The sequence below is a fragment of the Schistocerca gregaria genome, chromosome 11 (genome assembly GCF_023897955.1).
Source record: "Schistocerca gregaria isolate iqSchGreg1 chromosome 11, iqSchGreg1.2, whole genome shotgun sequence".
NCBI lineage: Eukaryota > Metazoa > Arthropoda > Insecta > Orthoptera > Acrididae > Schistocerca > Schistocerca gregaria.
In genome coordinates, this window is record NC_064930.1 from 53,541,053 (window position 1) to 53,565,186 (window position 24,134).

Consider the following 24,134-nt stretch of genomic DNA (forward strand, 5'->3'; position numbering starts at 1 on the left):
TCCTCTTGGGTAAAATATTCCGGAGGTAAAATAGTCCCCCATTTGGATCTCCAGTCGAGAACTACTCAAGAGGACGTCGTTATCAGGAGAAGGAAAACTGGCGTTCTATGGATCGGAGCGTGGAATGTCAGATCCCTTAATCGGGCAGGTAGGTTAGAAAATTTAAAAAGGGAAATGGATAGGTTAAAGTTAGATATAGTGGGAATTAGTGAAGTTCAATGGCAGTAGGAACAAGACTTCTGGTCAGGTGTATACAGGGTTGTAAATACAAAATCAAATAGGGGTAATGCAGGAGTAGGTTTAATAATGAATAGAAAAATAGGAATGCGGGTAAGCTACTACAAACAGCATAGTGAACGCATTATTGTGGCTAAGATAGACATGAAGCCCATGCCTACTACAGTAGTACAAGTTTATATGCCAACTAACTCTGCAGAAATTGATTAAATATATGATGAGATAAAAGAAATTATTCAGGTAGTGAAGGGAGACGAAAATTTAATAGTCATGGGTGACTGGAATTCGAGAGTAGGAAAAGGGAGAAAAGGAAACATAGTAGGTGAATATGGATTTGAGTTAAGAAATGAAAGAGGAAGCCGTCCAGTAGCATTTAGCACAGAGCATAACTTAATCGTAACTAACACTTGGTTCAAGAATCATAAAAGAAGGTTGTATACATGGAAGAATCCTGGAGATACTAGTAGGTATCAGATATATTATATAATGGTAAGAGAGAGATTTAGAAACCAGGTTTTAAACTGAAAGACATTTCCAGGGGCAGATGTGGACTCTGGCCACAATCTATTGGTTATGAACTGTAGATTAAAACTAAAGAAACTGCAAAAAGGTGGGAATTTAAGGAGATGGGACCTGGATAAACTGAAAGAACCAGAGGTTGTACAGAGTTTCACAGAGAGCGTAAGGGAACAATTGACAGGAATGGAGGAAAGAAATACAGTAGAAGAAAAATGGGTAGCTCTGAGGGATGAAGTAGTGAAGGCAGCAGAGGATCAAGTAGGTAAAAAGATGAGGGCTAGTAGAAATCCTTGGGTAACAGTAGAAATATTGAATTTAATTGATGAAAAGAGAAAATATCAAAATGCAGTAAAAGAAGCAATCAAAAAGGAATAGAAACGTTTCAAAAATGAGATCGACAGGAAATGCAAAATGGCTAAGCAGGGATGGCTAGAGGACAAATGTAAGCACGTAGAGGCTTACCTCACTAAGGGCAAGATAGATACTGCCTACAGGAAAATTAAAGAGGCCTTTGGAGAAAAGAGAGCCACTTGTATGAATATTAAGAGCTTAGATGGAAACCCAGTTTTAAGCAAAGAAGTGAAAGCAGAAAGGTGGAAGGAGTATATAGAGGGTCTATACAAGGGCAATGTATTTGAGGACAATATTATAGAAATGGAAGAGGATGTAGATGAAGATGAAATGGGAGATACGATACTGTGTGAAGAGTTTGACAGAGCACTGAAAGACCTGAGTCGAAACAAGGCCCCGGGAGTAGACAACATTCCTTTAGAACTACTGACGGCTTTGGGAGAGCCAGTCCTGATAAAACTCTACCATCTGGTGAGCAAGATGTATGAGACAGGCAAAATACCCTCAGACTTCAAGAAGAATATAGTAATTCCAATACCAAAGAAAGCAGGTGTTGACAGATGTGAAAATTACCGAACTATCAGTTCAATAAGTCACAGCTGCAAAATACTAACGCGAATTCTTTACAGACGAATGGAAAAACTGGTAGAAGCCGACCTCGGGGAAGATCAGTTTGGATTCCGTAGAAATGTTGGAACACGTGAGGCAATACTGACCCTACGGCTTACCTTAGGAGAAAGATTAAGGAAAGGCAAACCTATGTTTCTAGCATTTGTAGACTTAGAGAAAACGTTTGACAATGTTGACTGGAATACTCTCTTTCAAATTATAAAGGTGGCAGGGGTAGAATACAGGGAGCGAAAGGCTATTTACAATTTGTACAGCAACCAGATGACAGTTGTTATAAAGAGTCGAAGAACATGAAAGGGAAGTAGTGGTTGGGAAGGGAGTGAGACAGGGTTGTAGCCTCTCCCCAATGCCATTCAATCTGTATAATGACCAAGCAGTAAAGGAAACAAAAGAAAAGTTCAGAGTAGGTAATAAAATCCGTGGAGAAGAAATAAAAACTTTGAGGTTTGCCGATGACATTGTAATTCTGTCAGAGACAGCAAAGGACTTGGAAGAGCAGAAGAACAGAATGGATAGTGTCTTGAAAGGAGGGTATAAGATGAACATCAACAAAAGCAAAACGAGGATCATGGAATGTAGTCGAATTAAGTCAGGTAATGCTGCGGGAATCAGATTAGGAAATGAGACACGTAAAGTAGTACAGGAGTTTTGCTATTTGGGGAGCAAAATAACTGATGATGGTCGAAGTAGAGAGGATATAAAATGTAGACTGGCAATGGCAAGGAAAGCATTTTTGAAGAAGAGAATTTTTTTTAACATCGAGTATTGATTTAAATGTCAGGAAGTCGTTTCTGAAAGTATTTGTATGGAGTGTAGCCATGTATGGAAGTGAAACATGGACGATAAATAGTTTGGACAAGAAGAGAATAGAAGCTTTTGAAATGTGGTGCTACGGAAGAATGCTGAAGATTAGATGGGTAGATCACATAACTAATGAGGAGGTATTGAATAGAATTGCGGAGAAGAGGAGTTTGTGGCACAACTTGACTAGACGAAGGGATCGCTTGGTAGGGCATGTTCTGAGGCATCAGGGAATCACAAATTTAGCATTGGAGGGCAGTGTGGAGGATAAAAATGGTAGAGGAAGACCAAGAGATGAATACACTAAGCAGATTCAGAAGGATGTAGGTTGCGGTAAGTACTGGGAGATGAAGAAGCTTGCATAGGATAGAGTAGCATGGAGAGCTGCATCAAACCAGGCTCAGGACTGAAGACCACAACAACAACAACAACAACATGAGGCTGTTGTAGCACCAAAAATTATGAAAAAGAAAGGGGAACTATAACAATTAGAAGGATTTATATTTTTCATGCTATAATCACTGTAGACTAACGTTTATACAAGTGTAAAACAAAGCATAGGTCTACAGATAGAGCGCTTCCAAATTAAGAACGTGTGGCTGCCAAAAGAGCAATGCATGAATGAGACTCACTCACAAACCCAAAGAAATTAATATGTAAAGGCTGTTAGTTGTGTCAAAGTTAGTGTCCAGTCATGAATGAGACAGCGACTGAAACTGAGGACACTAAAGCAAAACCAGCAATGCTGAACTCCATTTTCAAATGTTCCTCTAGAAAGGAAAATCCTGTAGTATTATCCCAGTTGAATTTTTGTACCATTGCAAAGATCAGTGAAAAAGGAATTAGTGTCAGTGGCATTGAGAAACAGCTGAAATCATTAAAACTGAACCTGTTGGAATCCATATCTTATTATGTACTGAATTTTCAGCTGAATCAGCACATCTTTTAATCATAGTCTGCTCTAGGTTCTTCAAACAAAAGACTGTGATTGAAAGAATGCTTAGGTCACACTTGTCTCCACTAAGGGTAGCAGAAGTGATTCACAAAAGTACCATCTTTCCTCATTGACATCCATCTTTTGCAGAGACCTAGCACATATTCTGAGCTCACACATGGCACAGGTATCTGGAACAGAATGAGCTCTTAATGCCAATCGGCATTGATTATGAAAACCTAGAGCATGTGAACTCAACTTGCACTTCCCTCACTCGACAGTTTGAAAGCCACGGATCAATTAAATCAGCTGGATGAAGTATTTTTTGACTTCTGAAAGGCTTTTGATGTGGTACCACACTAATAACTGATAATAAAAGTAATAATTATATGGGGTATCATACACAATTTGTGACTGGATTAGGGATTTCTTGGTAGAGATGAAGCAGCATATTAGCTCGGATTTAGATTCATTGATGGAATTAGAAGTAACTTCAGGTGTGCTCCAGAGAAGTACAAGAGTAGTTTGAAAAGTTGTCAGAATGGAAGAGAAAAAAATAACTTATCTCAGTGAAACTTTTTTCTTCTTCAGCTTAGTCTCCTTGTATACTAATGCACTTGGTCTATCAATGTTCCAATGCTTTTATCCTGTCTTGAAAATGGCCTGCCAAATACCTATCAACTTCGGCTTTCAGGTTCATTTGAAGAGAATTTCAGTCCACCAAGAAAATTTTGAGCTTCGGGAAGATAGGGAAGTCTGACAGAGCCAAATCAGGTGGGTGTTGCAAAATTCGTGTCGCAGTTCGCATATTTTTGCTACGGCAATGACAATTGCATGTGGATGCCCATTGTCTTGATTAAAGATGGCTTTCTTCCTTGCAAACCTGACCTTTTTTCATATCTCTTTTGCTGTAGTAGGTGCAGGAGGTTAGTGTAGTATTGTCTTGTAATAGATTAATGAGAAAATAATTTAACAGCAGAACCCCTTTTGCAGCCCATAAAATTTCACCATGACCTTTCTGGCCAGTAGCATTGCCTTTGCTTTCTTTGGTGGTAGTGAATCAACGTTTCCACTTATTTGACCGTTGTCTCTAGTGTATATCAGTGGATTTGAGTTTTGTCTGTGGTCACAACTGCATTAAGAGTTGTGGCACCCATCTAGCAGATAATTTTCTCACACTGAATTCCATTGTAAAAATGTGACTGCCCATTTACATGACATCCCTACAACTTCAGAATTTTCTCATACTTTCAGTCGGCAATCCTCCATGATCATTTTGTGCACTCTTGCAATAATTTCTGGGGTAGTGACACATCATGGCCTGATCACCATCTAAACTGTCCCAACCAAATTTAAACTCGTTTGTCCACTTGGAGTTGAATACAAAGGATCATGTTCCCCCAGTGAGTTCCGAAAATTGGCAAAAATTTCCTTTGCTTTCAAAACTCTCTTCACAAAGTACTTAAGCACTGCTCAAAACTCAATTTTTTTTTCCATTTTCACAAAGCGCTGTATGATTAAAGCAGAGAGTCGTCGGTACCACAGATCTCTGCCCAGTGCCCTGATGTGTCACGTGTTTACTCATAAAGGAAGACCTATTATTATGTGGAAACTTCGCTGCAGTGATGCAGTTATATATATGATGAAGTACTGTCTGAAAAAGTCTGCACAAATATTCAGTCAGATCTTGATAAGATTTCAAAGTGGTGCAAAGATTAGCAACTTGATTTAATGTTCAGGAATGTAAAATTATCCACTTCAGAAAGTGAAAAAAATGTAGCATTCTATGACTAACCATTGACGTCACAGTTGAGATCTGTCAACTCGTATAAATATCTGAGTCTAACCATATTTAGAGGTATGAAATGGCATGATCACATAGGTAATGAAGGGAGCAGCCTTCATTTCATTGGTGGAATTCTAGGGAAATGCAGTCACTCTACAAAGGAGACTGTGCAGAAAACAAATGTGTGTCCCATCCTGGAATATTGCTCAAAGTGTGAGCACTTTACCAAATATGACTGACAGAAGATATGGAATGAGTACAATAAAGGGCAACACGAATGGTCACAGATTTGTTTGACTCAATGTAGAGCATCACAGAAAAAATGAAAAACCTGATTTGGCACAAATTTGAAGATAGATGTTAATTATCCTGTGAAAGCCTGTTTACAAAGTCTCAAAAGCCAGTATTATGTGAAGATTCTAGACATATTTGTCATTCCACTATGTACCACTCTCATAGGGACCATGGAGATGAGATGAGGCTCATTACAGCACAGACAGGGCAATTAAGTAGCCATTCTTCCACACATTATTTGCACTTGTAACAGAAAGAAACTCTTAATACACACTATTGTACTTAGCATCCTCTTCCATGCATTTCACAGTGGTTTGTAGATTATAGAAGTATAAGTAGAGTGAGACAGGTCTATGATAAGATGTGGTTTGCCAGTCTCCAATTTTATAGCTAGGTATTAACCACAGAATATTTCAGTCTGCCTGGCAATATGCTCTGGGCCACTAATTGGTTATCGTATTAGAATATTATGAAAAGGACAGACAACTAGCCACCATAAAGATGACATGGTGAGTTGCACACAGGCACGATAAGGCTATTATACAATGAGCTTTTGGCCAGACTAGGAGTCGGGGGACTAGGAAGATTCCTTCTAGATGGCCCATAAACAGTATGGTATAGGAAGACGCCAGAAGATATTTTTCTGTATACTTTTATATACCTTCCCCCTTCCTGTGATGGGAATGTATGTAAATAAATCTGCAGAATAGCCACTAGCACCTCCATGAAAATTTCCTTGCCAACCTGTTTGAATGCCTCCCAATACCGCGAACCCCTGGTCTCGTTCAGGTTCATTTATGATACCTCTATGATCTGGACTCCGGGTGAGAACACCCAATCCTCATTCCTTCACAACCTCAACACCTTCTCTCCCATCTACTTCATATGGTCCTCCTCAACCAGTGTGCAAGCTTCCTAGATGTTGACCACCTCTGTCCATATTAAATCCACCAACCACCAATAGTATCTGCATTCTGTACCAAAAACTCCCTCCCGTACAATCTGACCACCCGGAAAAGGTGTATTTTCAGTGCCAAGAACTCCCTTCTCTAGTATGCTTAAGGTCTCACCAAGGCCTTCAAGGAGAGACACTGTCACCTAGACCTAGTCTGCAAACAGACCTCCCGTGCTGTATCCCCACATACCCTCATTCCTCCCATCAATCTCAAGAACAAGCTACAAAGGAATATCTCCCCTGTCACCCAGTACCACCCCATGTTGCAGCAACTGGAACCCCACCCTTCATCAGCGTTTCAGTTACCTACCCTTGTGCCCTGAAATGAAGGGCATCCTTCCCGAGATCCTTTCGATCCCTCTTAAAGTGGCGTTCTTTTGCCCACATTACCTCCACAACATCCTAGTCCACCCTATGCCACTCTCAATCACAACCTATTGCCACAGGGATAATATCCCTGAGGAAGGCCTAGGTGCGAGTCTTGCCCCATCCACCCACCCAGCACTTACTATTTCAGTCCTGTTAAAGGGCTTGTCCTACCCCATTAGAGGCCTGTGAAAGCAGCCATGTCACATACCAGCTCTGCTGCAATCATTGCATAGCTTTCTGTGGTGGTATGAGTACCGACCAGCATCCACCAGGAACACTCACGATTGACAAACTGTGGCCAAGACCAAAGTAGACCACCTTGTGGCACAACGTCCAACTGAAGTAAAATGCTTGATTTCATTGGCTGCTTCACAACCTGGGCCATCTGGATCCTTCCCTTGACCACCAGCTTTTCCGAACTGAGCAGATGGGAGTTATCGTTACAACACTTTCTCTGGTCCCAAATCATTCTGTCTTCAACCTGTGGTAACCTACTGTTCCCACATCCTTTCCTATTATCTCCTAATTTATGTACCCTGACCCTCACTATACTCATATGTATGTGAAGTGTGCTCGCTTGTATGAATGTGTGCTCTGCTCTCTGCCAATGCACCATCTGTCTTTTCCCCTTCTCTGCTCCTCTCCTTTTCCGCTCCCTGTCTCACCATCCCTCTTTCCTCCACAGCCTCCCAATGCTGCATCTGGCTTGTTTGTCCACCCACTATCTTGTCCTGCACAATCTACCAAGCAGCAATGATTCTTCTGCCCACACTAAATCCTACTATCCCTCCCCCTTGCCCAATGCAGTCTGGATTGCTGATCCCGTTTGACATGACAGCATTGCATTCGGGCCGGAGGTGCAGTCATGTGTGTGTGAAGTGTGCTTGCTTGTGTGAATGTGTTCAAATTTTACTTTCTGAAAAATGCTTAACAGACTATTTGTTATGCATGCCTATAACTCTTTATGAGGTGAAGCAATCTATCCTTTCATAATACTGTTGATATTTGTACCTGGACTTTTACATTGCTCGATTACAAAGACAGTTTACAAGCAACCCTATCAAGTCAGCACAAGATTTTAATGTCTACCTAGAAACACTACTGCACCAGGCAGAATAACTACTATTTTTTGTGATGTCCTCCTTATGGGGTATACATTTAAAGTTGTTGTTGTTGTGATCTTCATTCCTGAGACTGGTTTGATGCAGCTCTCTGTGCTACTCTATCCAGTACAAGCTTCTTCATCTCCCAGTATCTACAGCAGCCTACATCCTTCTGAATCTGCTTAGTGTATTCATCTCTTGGTCTCCCTCTACCATTTTTACCCTCCACGCTTCCCTCCAATACTAAATTGGTGATCCCTTGATACCTCGAGGATAATGGAATGTAGTCAAATTAAATCGGGTGATGCTGAGGGAATTAGATTAGGAAATGAGACACTTAAAGTAGTAAAGGAGTTTTGCTATTTAGGAAGTAAAATAACTGATGATGGTCGAAGTAGAGAGGATATAAAATGTAGACTGGCAATGGCAAGGAAAGCGTTTCTGAAGAAGAGAAATTTGTTAACATCGAATATAGATTTATGGATCAGGAAGTCGTTTCTGAAAGTATTTGTTTGGAGTGTAGCCATGTATGGAAGTGAAACAGGGACGATAACTAGTTTGGACAAGAAGAGAATAGAAGCTTTTGAAATGTGGTGCTACAGAAGAATACTGAAGATAAGGTGGATAGATCACGTAACTAATGAGGAGGTATTGAATAGGATTGGGGAGAAGAGAAGTTTGTGGCACAACTTGACTAGAAGAAGGGATCGGTTGGTAGGACATGTTTTGAGGCATCAAGGGATCACAAATTTAGCATTGGAGGGCAGCGTGGAGGGTAAAAATCGTAGAGGGAGACCGAGAGATGAGTACACTAAGCAGATTCAGAAGGATGTAGGTTGCAGTAGGTACTGGGAGATGAAGCAGCTTGCACAGGATAGAGTAGCATGGAGAGCTGCATCAAACCAGTCTCAGGACTGAAGACAACAACAACAACATTGATACCTCAGAACACGTCCTACCAACCGGTCCCTTCTACTAGTCAAATTGTGCCACAAACTCCTCTTCTCCTCAATTCTATTCAATACCTCCTCATTAGTTATGTGATCTACCCATCTAATCTTCAGCATTCTTCTGTAGCACCACATTTCGAAAGCTTCAATTCTCTTCTTGTCTAAACTATTTATCGTCCACGTTTCACTTCCATATGTGGCTACACTCCATACAAATACTTTCAGAAATGACTTCCTGACATTTAAATCAATACTCGATGTTAACAAATTTCTCTTCTTCAAAAACACTTTCCTTGCCATTGCCAGTCTACATTTTATATCCTCTCTACTTCGACCATCATCAGTTATTTTGCTCCCCAAATAGCAAAACTCCTGTACTACTTTACGTGTCTCATTTCCTAATTTGATTCCCGCAGCATTACCCGACTTAATTCGACTACATTCCATTATCCTCGTTTTGCTTTTGTTGATGTTCATCTTATACCCTCCTTTCAAGACACTATCCATTCTGTTCTTCTGCTCTTCCAAGTCCTTTGCTGTCTCTGACAGAATTACAATGTCATCGGCAAACCTCAAAGTTTTTATTTCTTCTCCACGGATTTTATTACCTACTCTGAACTTTTCTATTGTTTCCTTTACTGCTTGGTCATTATACAGATTGAATGGCATTGGGGAGAGGCTACAACCCTGTCTCACTCCCTTCCCAACCACTACTTCCCTTTCATGTTCCTCGACTCTTTATAACAACTGTCATCCAGTCAACATTGTCAAAAGCTTTCTCTAAGTCTACAAATGCTAGAAACGTAGGTTTGCCTTTCCTTAATCTTTCTTCTAAGGTAGGGTCAGGAATGCCTCACGTGTTCCAACATTTCTACGGAATCCAAACTGATCTTCACCGAGGTCGGCTTCTACCAGTTTTTCCATTCGTCTGTAAAGAATTCGCATTAGTATTTTGCAGCTGTGACTTATTGAACTGATAGTTCAGTAATTTCCGCATCTGTCAACATCTGCTTTCTTTGGGATTGGAATTATTATATTCTTCTTGAAGTCTGAGGGTATTTTGCATGTCTCATACATCTTGCTCACCAGATGGTAGAGTTTTGTGAGGACTGGCTCTCCCAAGGCTGTCAGTAGTTCTGATGGAATGTTATCTACTCTCGGGGCGTTGTTTCGACTCAGGTCTTTCAGTGCTCTGTCAAACTCTTCATGCAGAATCGTATCTCCAATTTCATCTTCTTCTACATCCTCTTCCATTTCCATAATATTGTCCTCAAGAACATCGCCCCTGTATATACCCTCTATATACTCCTTCCATCTTTCTTCTTTCCCTTCTTTGCTTAGAACTGGGTTTCCATCTGAGCTCTTGATATTCATGCAAGTGGTTCTCTTTTCTCCAAAGGTCTCTTTAATTTTCCTTTAGGCAGTATCTATCTTACCCCTCGTGAGATAAGCCTCTACATCCTTACATTTGTGCTCCAGCCATCCCTCCTTAGCTATTTTGCACTTCCTGTCTACCTCATTTTTGACATGTTTGAATTCCTTTTTGTGTGCTTCATTTACTGCATTTTTATATTTTCTTCTTCCATCAATTTAATTCAATATCTCTTCTGTTACCCAAGGATTTCTACTATCCGTCATTTTTTTTATGTACTTGATCCTCCGCTGCCTTCACTATTTCATCTCTCAAAGCTACCCATTCTTCTTCTACTATTTCTTTCCCCCGTTCTTGTCAACCGTTCGCTGGTGCTCTCTCTGAAACTCTCTACAACCTCTGTCCACAGTGCAAACCAATAAATTGCGGACAAAGTCTGCATCTGGTCCTGGAAATGTATTACAATTTAAAACCTGGTTCCTGAAATATATCTTACCGTTCTACAATCCATCTGAAACCTTCCAGTGTCTCTAGGCCTCTTCCACGTATACAATGTACTTTCTTGATTCTTAAACCAAGTGTCAGCTATGATTAAGTTACGCTCCGTGCAAAATTCTACCAGGTGACTTCCTCTTTCATTACTTACCTCCACTCCATAATCACCTACTACTTTTTCTCTTCCTTTTCCTACTGTCATCTCCCTTAACTATCTGAATAATTTCATGTATTTCATCATACATTTCATCAATATCTTCGTCATATGTGCAGCTAGTTGGCGTATAAACTCATACTACTGTGGTAGGCGTGGGCTTCGTATGTATCTTGGCCACAATAATGCATTCACTATGCTGTTTGTAGTAGTCTACCCTAGCTTAAACCTACTCCTGCATTACCCCTATTTGATTTTGTATTTATAACCCTGTATTCATCTGACCAAAAGTCTTGTTCGTCCTGCCACTGAACTTCACTAATTCCCACGGTATCTAACTTTAACCTATCCATCTCCGGTTTTAAATTTTCTAACCTACCTGTCCGGTTAAGGGATCTGACATTCCATACCCCGATCCGTAGAACGCCAGTTTTCTTTCTCCTGATAACGATGTCCTCCTGAGTAGTCCCCGCCCGGAGATCCGAATGGGGGACTATTTTACCTCCGGAATATGTCTACCTACACTATTTGCTATATAAATATCTCCTGAGTGTTGTTTCCATAATTTCCCTGTAAACACTGTGATCAAGTCATTTTTTTATGATTCTGGGATACAATACTTTTCTTGTAATGTCTGAACCTAAGGGGTCAGTAAATTCTATTGTTAATATTCGATCATTGTGCATGATAAACCATTAACTCCTTGTTTTAGGGCTAAATTATGGCAGGTTTCTGCATTTAGACACGAATTTTCAAAGGTTTGTACATTATGCCCTTCAGTCCTCATAAAGGATCTGACGGTGGAAAATAATGCTAGTTAATATAATACGTATGGATTTGGTTGCTTATTACTTGGTGAAGTGTTTGCTGTTGCTGTGAGGGAGTAATCATTTGGGGGTCAATAATTTGAGTGTCACTATTTCTGCAAGAACAATTTCTGGAGACCTTATTTCATTTAGAGTTCTACTCTTATTTCTTGTTTGATAATGTTTTACATAGTTTGTGCTCTATTTACTCACTGTTTAATTTTTGAGTGTTGTCCTCTAAGTTCTTTTTTATTTATTTTTTATTTTATTTACAATGGCAATCTGGAGGATCTGACAATACTAGTGGTATTGGAATTTCAACTACTGCTTGTTCTCTAATTACTACAGCTCTCGCTTTTTGGAACAAGATTCTTTAATCCCAGGAGCTAACTACACTTTGATTTGCTTCTGTTTTATGTTACCCGTATATGTTTTATTGGGAAACATGATTCAAAGTCCTGTAGGAAACAATGTAGCAAAGTTAAATTTACCACCTCCTCAGCATTATTTCTGTATTCTCTCTCCAAAAACTGTGATAGTCATTGTTTTTGATTCTATTTCTTTAATGATTTGTGCCTATCCAATCTGTACTGGTCGTGTTCTAGCACCCTGAGACACTGGCCACGTCTGTGTGAATGTGTTTTCTACTGTAAGTGGACATGGCCGAAAGCTTTAATGTTTTGGTAGTATTTTTCACTGCGCCTGACAGACTCCTCTATATGGAGGGTAGCAATCTATCCTTTCTATATTGTTTTTAATCCATCTGCACTTTTGCATTGTTTGACTTCTACTAATCAGTTGATTTTATTTGTAACATTTTATCATCATGCAACAGTGACAATAACAAACATAATTGTTGGGTTCAAATTAATGATATGAATATAATAGAAACAAACAGCCCACATGGGGAAAATATATTAAAAAACAAAGATGCTGTGACTTCCCAAAGGAGAAAGCACTGGTAGATAGACACAATAAAAAACACACACAAATTTCAAGCTTTTGCAACCCAAGGTCGCTTCATCAGGAAAGAGGGAAGGAGAGGGAAAGATGAAAGGATGTGGGTTTTAAGGGAGAGGGTAAGGAGTCATTCCAATCCCAGGAGCAGAAATACTTACCTTAGGGGGAAAAAACGACAGGAATACACTAGCGCGTGCGCTAAGCACACCCGTTCCTCCCTCCCCCCAAGGCAAGTCCCTCCACTCCCAGAATCGGAACGACTCCCCACCCTCCCCCCCAAAACCAACATCCCCTCATTCCCCCCGATGAAGCAACCCTGGGCCACGAAAGCCTGAAACCCGCGTGTGTGTGTGTTTTTTCTATTGTCTCCTATCAACATACCAACGCTTTCGTCTGGCAAGTCACAGCATCCATGCCCTCAGATACTCTTTTCCCACGTGGAATGTTTCCTAATCACAATAAAAAACACACAAACATACACACAAATTTCAATCCCTCGCAACCCATGGTCGCCCCACCAGGAAAGAGGGAAGGAGAGGGAAAGACAAAAGGATGTCGGCTCTAAGGGAGAGGGCAAGGAACCATTTCAATCCCGGGAGCGGGAAGACCCACACTAGGGGGGAAAAGGGACAGACACACACACACACACACACACACACACACACACACACACACACACACACACACACACACACACACATATATATATATACAGGCACAGGCAGACACATGTAAAGGCAAAGAGTTTGGGCAGAGATGTCAGTCAGTCGACTGTGGTATCACAAATTTAGTGGGCGGAACCAAGGATGACACTCAATGGGAAAATGATGGCGCACACAATTTTTCTGTTAGTGATGACAATGAATGTCACAAATAGAACCATTATGTTAGAATAGTCTGCTGCTCGTGGTCTCGCAGTAGCGTTCTCGCTTCCCGAGCACAGGGTCCCGGGTTCGATTTTCAGCGGGGTCAGGGATTTTTCCTGCCTTAAGGTGACTGGCAGGTGTTGTGTCGTCTTCATCATCATCATCATCATCATCATCATCCATCCCCATTACGGCAATAGCAAACCACCACCACTAGGACCTTGCCTAGTAAGGTGGTGCGGGTATCCTGCATTGTTCCCCTACACACTGTCATGGGGTATGGGACTTCATCATCATCATGTTAGAATAATTTTTTTGTAAATAAAACTCAAATTAAAGCCAATATTTCCTCTTTTTTCCGGCCTTAAAACTGGAGTTCCCAGATTATTTGATGATGTGTATTATTCGTGTATACAGAACCGATAAACTGCAGGGGCAGATTCCCAATTGGAAATGGAGGAAAAAGATCCTGTGAACATGTGTATGAAAATGCATCATTACCACGGTAAATGGCATTGATGAATTAAAGTTCCTCTGACCACGTTCTGTGTGTTCCTTATGTGTTGCAATCTGTGTGGTTGATGCAGCATACTGCAAAGCAGCATAATGGTCCTGTATTCATGTTGGGAACAAGCCGAGATGACGTTTGTGTACAGCCAAGCAGATGGAAACAGTCGACAGGCAGCACAGCTGTTCCAAAACAAGTACATCTACATTTATACTCCGCAAGCCACCCAATGGTGTGCGGCGGAGGGCACTTTACGTACCACTGTCATTACCTCCCTTTCCTGTCCCAGTCGCGTACGGTTTGCGGGAAGAACGTCTGCCGGAAAGCCTCAGCCTCTGTGCGCGCTCGAATCTCTCTACTTTTACATTCGTGATCTCCTCAGGACGTATAAGTAGGGGGAAACACACTCTCTTGAAACCTGGACAGCTACACCGCGATGCAGAGTGCCTCTCTTGCAGAGTCTGCCAATCGAGTTTGCTAAACATCTCCGTAACGCTATCATGCTTACAGACACCAATATCGTGATACATTGCCCTTTCTGGCCATTTGTGTGATTACGGGTCCTTTCAGACAGACGAACGTGCAGAGAGGCAGTCGACTGTGCTTACACCAGATATGGAGGACTGGGTTCTACAAGATATTCAGATGAACCCTCGTACAAGCTCCAGGAGAGTGGCCTGCCATCGTGGTGTAAGCCAAAGAACAATAGTGTGCACCCTACATGAAAATCGCTGCTGTCCATATCACCTGCGCAATGAGTGCAAGGATTATCAGCTGTGGATTTCCCTCTACGAGAAGGATTTTGTCTAGTTTTTTGTGCCAGACCACCACAATTATGGGATTTCTGTCATCAGTTCTCTTTACTGATGAAACTACCTTTACCATAACTGGCATCATCAGTCTGCATAATCGCCGTCTGTGGTCTACAGGTAATTCTCAGGGAATGGTTCAGGTGTCTCATCAGCATCGTGTGGCAGGGATTCTCGGCAACCACGTACCTGGACCGGTCACGATTCCACAACACCTCGATGGAGTAACATATCTGGACTTTCTGTAACACTGTGCCTGGGCTGCTTGAGAATGTGCTTTTGACGATATGTAAGGTTATGTGGTTCCCGCATTATAGTTTGCCGACACCTCAAAAACATCTTCCCCGGATGATGGTTAGGACGAGGTGGCCCTGTAGCCTGGCCTGGATCTATACACCTCTTAGGGGCATCTGCACGTCACCTATGATACTATTCACAGAAAGGCCGGTACCTTTGAAAGAGTGTGGCAATGTGTGATGGAGGTGTTCACTGCATCCCACAGAGAACACTGAATATCTATTGTGGCACAGGCGCAGTGCAGCTCTGTACTGTGTTCCAGGATGACCTATTGTCATTGCATGCACACTGTCCGTTTCCACACACTTGTTCATAGGATCTCTTTTCCTCCATTTCCAATCAGGAACACCTTCCTGCATACAGCAAACATATCTCAATTCTTACTGTATACATGGCTTACAATAAAATAAATTTCATTCAACCTAAAATTCAGACAACTCTAGAAATTATTTTAATTTCTGTTGGAATTTGGCCCCCTTGCCTAACATTCAGGGTACATTTCTGCGTTGAGGTGCAAAGAGTTTCAGCAAGCTGCTTGCCGACAAGGCTAGAAGTTGGGAACCAGCAAATTCAAAAAGGAAAAGAAATGTATCTTATTCAGCACCATAAATAATTTGCTTACACAGACTGAAAACCCTTACTAGCAGCACAACATTCAGTGTAATATACTTCCATACTTAGGAGTTAAGATAAATGTTATACTTTGACAACTGTGAGTGTACTCTTGTAAAATAGAAGAAATATAACAGCTTTTGTTAAAATTTCCCTTCACACTGGTCATATTGCATTCACTTACAACTTTTTTACCATAAACAGTCTAACAAGTTAAGGACAGTTAACTGTGAAGGCCGCTAATTCTCAATGCTAATATACAGAGTGGCCAGGAAGGCCCTTTACAAGTGCAATTATTGCATTGTAACCCTAATAACGCTTACAGTTATTTGCCCAAAATGCATGAATGTAAACCACTGTTCATCTTTGCACAGCTTGATACACTTCTATGTTCTACTTACCCTCTTTAACAGCTGCAGGATTGCACGTTAGCAGGCCTAAATCCACTTTTGTGTACAGCTGCAGTGTGTGCTTTTTAATTCCAAGTTATGCAGCACACTTTTTGGTAGACTTGCAGGATGATTGCATCACTGATGCACACTAACTTCTGCACTTTTCCCTTCAGGTTGATGGAAAACCTTAGTGGGGGGGCAGACAAAACACTTTCCAGGTGAAAAGCTTTCTTTTCTCACACAAAGTCTGAAGATTTTGTTGCTCTTTACATAACCAGTCAAGTAAATTATCCATAACCTGATTTTTTTTGTGCTTCTGTTCATAGACCCACCCACTTGTCACTAAGTGCTCCCCCAAAGCAAAGTTGCTGCTGCCTGCCATTGTCCTTTACCAAATATGGAAAGGCAAACAATGAAATGGTGAATGCACAGACTATTATCCTCCCCGGCAGTCGCACAGCAATTCACATAAAGGAGACTGTTGGCAAGTCAATGATCGCAATGATAGGTTCACATCTTAAGTACCTTATCATCTTATACTGTTACATGCATTTAGTTCGGGTGTAATCGGATTTTTGTCGTCACCATATATATCTGAACTTGTTCTAGGTCCAAAAGTAGTTCTTCACAATTTGATGTACTGTGGGATGGGAAATGGGGTAGGTGTTGGGTATTAATTAGAATAGTAATGAATTTCACATGAATTTTCTGCTTTATTGCATCAGATGAAAAGTTTTTTCTTTTTCAAAGTCTATACAAAGAACAAAAACTTACAAAACTTATTTTATGAGGTAGTAGTCCATTCTTATGAACCATTGTATATATATTTTTGGCTTCCCAAATTGTATATTGTTAAAATTTTTTGAAGTAACTGCAAAAAGATGTTTCTCTTCTTAAACATTTATTATCTGAGAAAATCTATTGAGAAAGGACAATAAAATTGCTGAACACGAATAGACTGAGTTGTACACGAATTGTTGAAAACACACATCCGAGTACCTTCCCACTGAGAAATATTTGCTCTCTCAAAATATCTGCACACACATTCTGGCAAGAAAATTCTGTTTTATAAGGGCGCTCTTAACATGCCCTTCCACTTAAAAAGATTAATGTTATAATCATAAGAGTATACAAAGATGGACATTCCCCTAAAGCTACAAAATTCACATACCAACTTTCAAAATCGGACTTAAAATAAGAATGCTGAGAAATTTTGTACTCCTCCTCTACAGATATGATATTTCTGTGCCCATAAAACTGATAGAAAAGATCTTTTTCATTAAATCACTATAGCTTTCCATCAGTTCAGTGCGGCAATGTGTTGTGCAAACAACAAAAAGACTTACACAACTAAATTAAATGCTACTTTGTGCTTAGTACCACCACACTTTTTCCAGTGCATTTATGTTTTACATCAATAGGTACATAGGGAGACAAGAAATTACATCAAAATGGGCACAACAATTGCTTCCCAACTTTTCCAGGTAGAAGATATTCACTAAAGCACTCTGACTTTAAAATAGGTGCAACATTGTACAACAATTAAATCACTCTCCAAAATACAGGCACATGCTATAAATCTCAAAGTTATTAAAAATGCAGTCAGTTTTCACTCTTGCCGAACATCCTCTCTTCCGGAGCAGACATGCTTATAAATAGACACAAAAAGGAAGTCCCAAAGAGGTTTAAATTCTAAATTTACAAAGCACACAAAAAATTCTATTAACTATAATACCGGTCCATTTTATCTATGCAGTCAAGACAACCATTTACAACTCTTAAAAACTAAACTCAGTAAAAAATAATGAATAACTTTTTCCATGTTTTACATCTTTAAAATATTCTGTACATCAAAAACGCTTTTTCATTATGAGATCTATATAGTGAGTGCAAATATGGTTTTTCCAATTACTGAATTCTTTCATTTTAAAAGTAACTGTTAAGGACATATCTGGAAAATTGGTAAATGCTCAACTCTGTTTCTCCATATGATATTACATTATTATATCAGCAGTCTCCATCAACCAGTTGTAAGTTAAAAGGAGATAATTCAGACACAGATCTACTCTGAAGTATTAAATGTCACGTATGTGGGTGATTGTAGGTATATAATAACCAAGAATGAACACTAGGAAACAGAACAAACATGTCAAAAGAATAGAAGTCAATGAGAGCAGCCAGTCATCCACTGTGAGTAATAAATAGGCTTGATAACAAAACTATACAATTCAGAGGTTCCACACAAGTTAGTATACCACTGCAGAATGCAAATTTTGCTATGTGTTTTTTTTCTGTAAAAATGTGGAAAACAAAACATATCTCCAGGAACTAATTATTTTTAAATATCACTAACTCTTGTCAAGATTTTTAAAAAGTCTTTGATTTAATTCCCAGTTAATCATTTTTCACAAACAAAATGCACAAGATGGCTTCAGTACTTTCACTTCCACTTCTAACCAATTTGTAAATAATAATGCTTAAATTTTGTGTTAATAATGTTCATGTATGGCTTGGTTACTTGTTGTAAACAGATAATTTTTAAAATTACTTTCCAGATTGTCTTTCTATATTAAAAATACAGCAATAAATGAAATTCCTTTCAGTTGACTGCATAGTTTTGCTTATCACTTGGCATTTTTCTTGTAAATTCATACAAATTTCTGTCTTCTAATCTTTGACTCCACTGGCCTCACAAACAGTGATGATACACCGCCTTAGATGGACTATAGTGGGTTTCAGACTGGCTAGAATGAGCAACACCTATTGAGGATACATCACCAAATAATATTTGTCCAATATTAATACTGACAATTTTGTCAATCAGACTGTGTGAGAGGTCCCTATATTAAGTACACTATACATGTTACTTTCTGCCACATATAAAACAATTACATTTGTACAAAAGTAAATGCCAAATACTCTTCAGACAAGCTAACAGTAAGGACAGCCATTCAGGGTACATATTATATTTTCTGACAACACAAAAATACAGAATTAAGTACAGTTGCCACAGATACAGTATAGAACATGGTCAAAAGGTGAAATTTCTACAGCAAACTGAAGTGAGCAAATTTCCTTCACTTGCTCATCAAATCTGAGGCAGATACAAATGACAACTTGTAAAGTCTAAAAAGAGCAAGAAATATCTACACTGTGGGGCAAATGACTAAACCAAAATCTACAATTGTGTCATGTATGGGTAAGGAATAATGTGCACTTTCTTTGACTGATTAAGTGAAGGAAGACTGTTATCTTAATATTGTAAAACAGTTAATGTGAGCCTCAATATTCCAATTCAAAAAATTTAAAGAGATTACTTGTTGGCTATATGTTCTATAAATGAAAGCATCACATACAACTGGAACAGTAATATTCCCTGCCCAGATGTTGCATTGCCGGTCAGTGTGACAAGAAATACACACCATGGAATGACAGGAATATGTCCAGGATTTCCAGTCTTTAATAGACAGTGCCCTAGAGAACTGGCTTAAAAGATATGATGAAGTGTTCACAGGGCATCAATTACAGATGACACGTACTGTGCAAGTTGCGAATTTGAAAATTTTACACATATTACTTTCGACAAAAATGTGCAACTTCCACGTCAGTCTCACATGTCGGTACTACTGTAATGTGACATTACTAATACTGTCATTCTACCACCTACACTAATGTAACGAATTCCCAAAATGGTCCAGCACACCAATAGAAATAATAGCTTTTTGTGGACTGGCAGCAAAGTTCTACATTTTTGAAGACCCAATAAGGTGAATGTTGACAATAAAAGACTAACTGAATGGCACTGTTCAGGCCCATGGCTTTACAGCGTAACTAAATTTATATTCACCGTGCCTAAAATGACAGAAAAAAATGCCATCTGCCCAACTTACAGTACTGGCATTAACATTTCACATTTTGAATTTTTATGTCTGTGACAACAAGTACTTATAAATTCTTGTTCCACACAGGTAAGAGTTATACAAGAAACTTAAAAACATCCAAATTTATGACTTCTTATCTTAACATGCAGAAATGAACTGTCATGGTTTACGTAATGGAATGTTCACATGACAAAGACAAATGTTCACACATTAATCATTAATGTCAAAAGATCTGTAGTACTACATTATAGTAGGTTTGATTTTAACACGTTTGTACTTTTTTGCTATTAATAACTAAAAAGTACACATCACAAGAGAACAACTCTACATTATACTTTGGACACTGGCATCTTAAAACACACACACACACACACACACACACACACACACACACACACACGCACATTGTTCTTGTAATAAACATGGCAAAAAGTTATGAAACAGTGGACTTTATATCCTTTGTTTACCTTACCATTAACTGTAGAGTAAAAGTAGCTTTTGGAAAGCAAATCACAACCTCCGTCACAGAAATTATGACAATTAAATGCACATGGCCAAACTATAATAGTTTACTCCTAAATTATTTAGCATTAGTAAGATCCTACATGTTTTCTTATATTCTTGTTTCTTAAAAAATAACTTTTTGCATACACACTATTTTTTTCTTAATTTTCATAGTTTCTTTTTCACCCACAACCAGGCAAGTTTAAGTGCAAATAAGAGCATAGTTTTACAGAGTCATTTAAAAAGAGAAGCTGACAGAGTATAGTTTTATCAAATCAATCTTCTGCTGAGAGATCTCAGGATTTTTAAAAAAAGGAGCCTGTAAAAATTATCTAGGAACAGTAGTGCTTAATGTATCAAAATTGTGCTAGAAGCTTAAGTTGTGCCAATTTTTATTGGCTGCACTGAGATACAAGTAACAAGACATTTTTGCTAAAAAAAAAATTGTCAACTTTGCTATCATAAAGAAGTATTCAATGCAAAAAGAATAGCTCAAATCTGTCCCTGATTAAAATTATAGTATGTGGTTATCAGACAGTAAGGGAGGATACAGTGCTTACTGCTCTTCTCACTATCCAGAGACTGCCATTGACAAATTATTGTATAGTGATAGTACTACTAGAATGGAATGTTCTCGTGCAGAAAAACATAATGACACAACAGTAAATGATTGGAGGAAACCAAGAATGACAACTTATTATGAAGTACAAACAAGTATCCCATTCCCTGTCAGTTTCCCAGCCATATTCTATACTAACAACACATGTAGACACATTCACAGAGGACAAACCACTGACCACAAGACACGACACTTTCGTTCCTCAATCCTTAGTGAGAGGTTCAGAATATCCAAAGCGAGTGTGCGTATCGCATTTCACCTAGTGAAACAAATTACACATTTTTAACTGTTCTCTTTTTTAAAAAACTACAAATTCAAGTATCTCTCGTGACATAAGTTACCAAAATGTACTCGAAACCTAGAGACGTAACACCATCATTCGGCAACACCTAGTACGCGTGCTTCTATCCAATTTCACAAACTTTAACAGGTTTCCCTCAAAGCAACTGTAAAAATCCACGCACAAAAGGCATCGGCAGTAACAAACACATTCTGCACCGGCTCAAAGAAGGTGATAATTCGAAGAGCATACGAAAAATAAATAAAACTGGAAAATGGTAGCTATTTTCTTGGATTTAGGCCTCAATAGGAAAACCACAAATAACGTGAATGGTGAGCTAACAGTTCTGAAATAAAAAGTCAGAAAGAGAAAGGCTTGCTAAATCAAACAGGGAGTGGGGGGGATCCTGAAATTGCACTAAGAATGAAGTACGGAAAGTGGAACTAAACATAATTTTACCAACTTGTGATTTTAAAACTACTTGCTGTTACCGACCTCTGTCAACTGTATATTTCTAAGGAGACTATGCTCTCAATAAAAAACAGACCAAATCGAGTTAGGACAAGTGACCGGCAGTGTCCAGAAGCACGACGCACCGGCAGGTGAGAGCGTCGCTGACCGGGACAGACGTCAGTACTGTGACAGACCTAAGGGCTGTACTCCGGCAATTTGGCAAGGCGAGCCTCGTCTTGCTCACTGTCATTCCGTGCAATGAACATTGTGTGTCCCATGCCACAGGAGACCTGCTTCACGTACACACCCTCCAGTGCCTTAACTTCCATCGGTGTCGTCGAAGATTTACGGAGCTCACCAAGTCCCTGAAAACGAGAGAAAATTACTGGAGTGATTCCAGACACAAAATAGTTAAATAATGTAACCACATTCCCTTGTCAATAGCACTCTACCAGCACAAGGTGGGAAACTGGGTTTGAACCCTAGACAGGAGTAAATTTTAAATCCATTTAAAACATTCATCAAGGTGAATAATTTGCCCTCAGCTGGTATCCTACATTATCAATTTGGTTGTATCTACTTATCTACTGATTTGACTAACTGAGAAAGCAGTTACAGACAAATAATTAGGTGAACTGAACTTCAGAACCTTATTCCAAATATTAAGAGTGAGGTACATAAACAAAACAATTAATACAAGCAGAAAAGAGAAACAGAAGGTACATTAAGGTAAAGCGCAACTACGCTTTAAAAAAAGTGGACTGCTTTCAATTAAGAAGCAAAAATATTATTAATTTTACTGAACCAAAACTTTATACAACCTTTGAAATGATTTATAGAAATTCTTAAAAGTCAGGGTTTCCTTCTTCAACAGTTGCCTCCATATGACTGAGCTAAATGAAATTTCATACAAAGCACTGTAAATGAGCAAAAGCAAAGCTTTCAGCTTGCCAACCTGTATAGGATGCAACAGACTGAGCACACTGCATTTTGTGGGGGCAGAACTGAACGTCAAGTGCAAGCTGCCAACCTTTTAAACAGATGGCCATGTGACAGTGAACTGTTTTAAATGCCAACTGCCAACAATAGCTACAGAAACTGACAGACCAGTAAGTTACCAGTGCTTTGCAGAAGATGGAAGAATATATACCTTCCAAAATGTTGTGGGTTCACTAAGCATTTTTACGACACAAACTCAAGATTTTACAGTACTGAAATGGCCCAAAAACATACATCTATGTAGCACAAAGAAGGACAAAAAGGTAGCTGATGCCGGGAGAGGTGGGCTGCCATGGAATAAAGATTATTAGAAGTGCGATTTGAAACTAGCAAAGCTTCAGAATACCAACAAAATGGCTTCCACATACTAAATCTAAAGAGATGACATCAGCTTTCTTGTGACATTGCCAAAATTCCCATGGATTGCAACAATTTATTTTAGTATACAGAAAGGGTAGCCATGCAACTAACAGCACAAAGGTGTTTGCTTTAGCTCAATCCTCACCACAAACTAATGATACACAAAAGTCGGAATGCGTTGCTGTACTCTGTAAACACTGTAGCTGAGTTCCACAGAATCTTCTTGAGAGCACAATGTAATCTAAGCTTCTGGTCTTTACTTCTCATCCCATACGGTAAGTCTCCCCTGACTAGCAGCTCTGGATGACTTTCCCGAAATCTAACCCTTTTCCTAGGCCTCTCCAGTCCTTTTATTTCATCCTTCTTCCTTCCCCTTTAACCCTTCTTCCTGAAGGAGGAGCCACTGGCTCTGAAAGCTTGTCAATCACAAGTCTTATGTGTGTGTTCTGCAGCTGCTTGATGAGTAGATTTTGTATCTTTTTCAAAATATTGTTGTATTGCAATTAAATTTCCTTCAGCATATCTGCTCTCAGCTATCATTTGATAATGTTCTGAGTTCTACAATATTCTTGTCACATGATACGTTAATGACAAAAATTACTACATACAAAGCAGCAGTGGTGCACCCCGTCATAAAACAGACTAGATTACATCAGTATCCTGTTATGCACCAGACAGATCTCATCAAAACTAACTACAGAAGTTAACACTCGCTTACATTTATCGAGTTAAAGTTGTGCACAAACTGACTCCGAGCTCCGATCTTACCTTTCACGAGTCTTGCACCAAGAATTGCGCATAACAGATTTCTATTGAGATACAGGACGGCTCACCCACA

At 39.4% G+C, this 24,134-nt stretch overlaps 2 protein-coding genes across 2 annotated transcripts in view; one reads left to right on the forward strand and one right to left on the reverse strand.

Moving 5' to 3' along the window:
* The window catches only part of LOC126295279 (uncharacterized), a 262,374-nt gene that overhangs the window by 229,748 nt on the left and 8,492 nt on the right, over positions 1-24,134 (forward strand). The window lies entirely within an intron of this gene.
* The window catches only part of LOC126295278 (protein RCC2), a 68,414-nt gene continuing 61,173 nt past the window's right edge, over positions 16,894-24,134 (reverse strand). Inside the window, exon 9 of the mRNA XM_049987707.1 lies at positions 16,894-22,302. Within this exon, the coding sequence (XP_049843664.1) occupies positions 22,132-22,302 (171 nt within the window). The 3' untranslated portion in view covers positions 16,894-22,131. The remainder of the gene's footprint in view (positions 22,303-24,134) is intronic.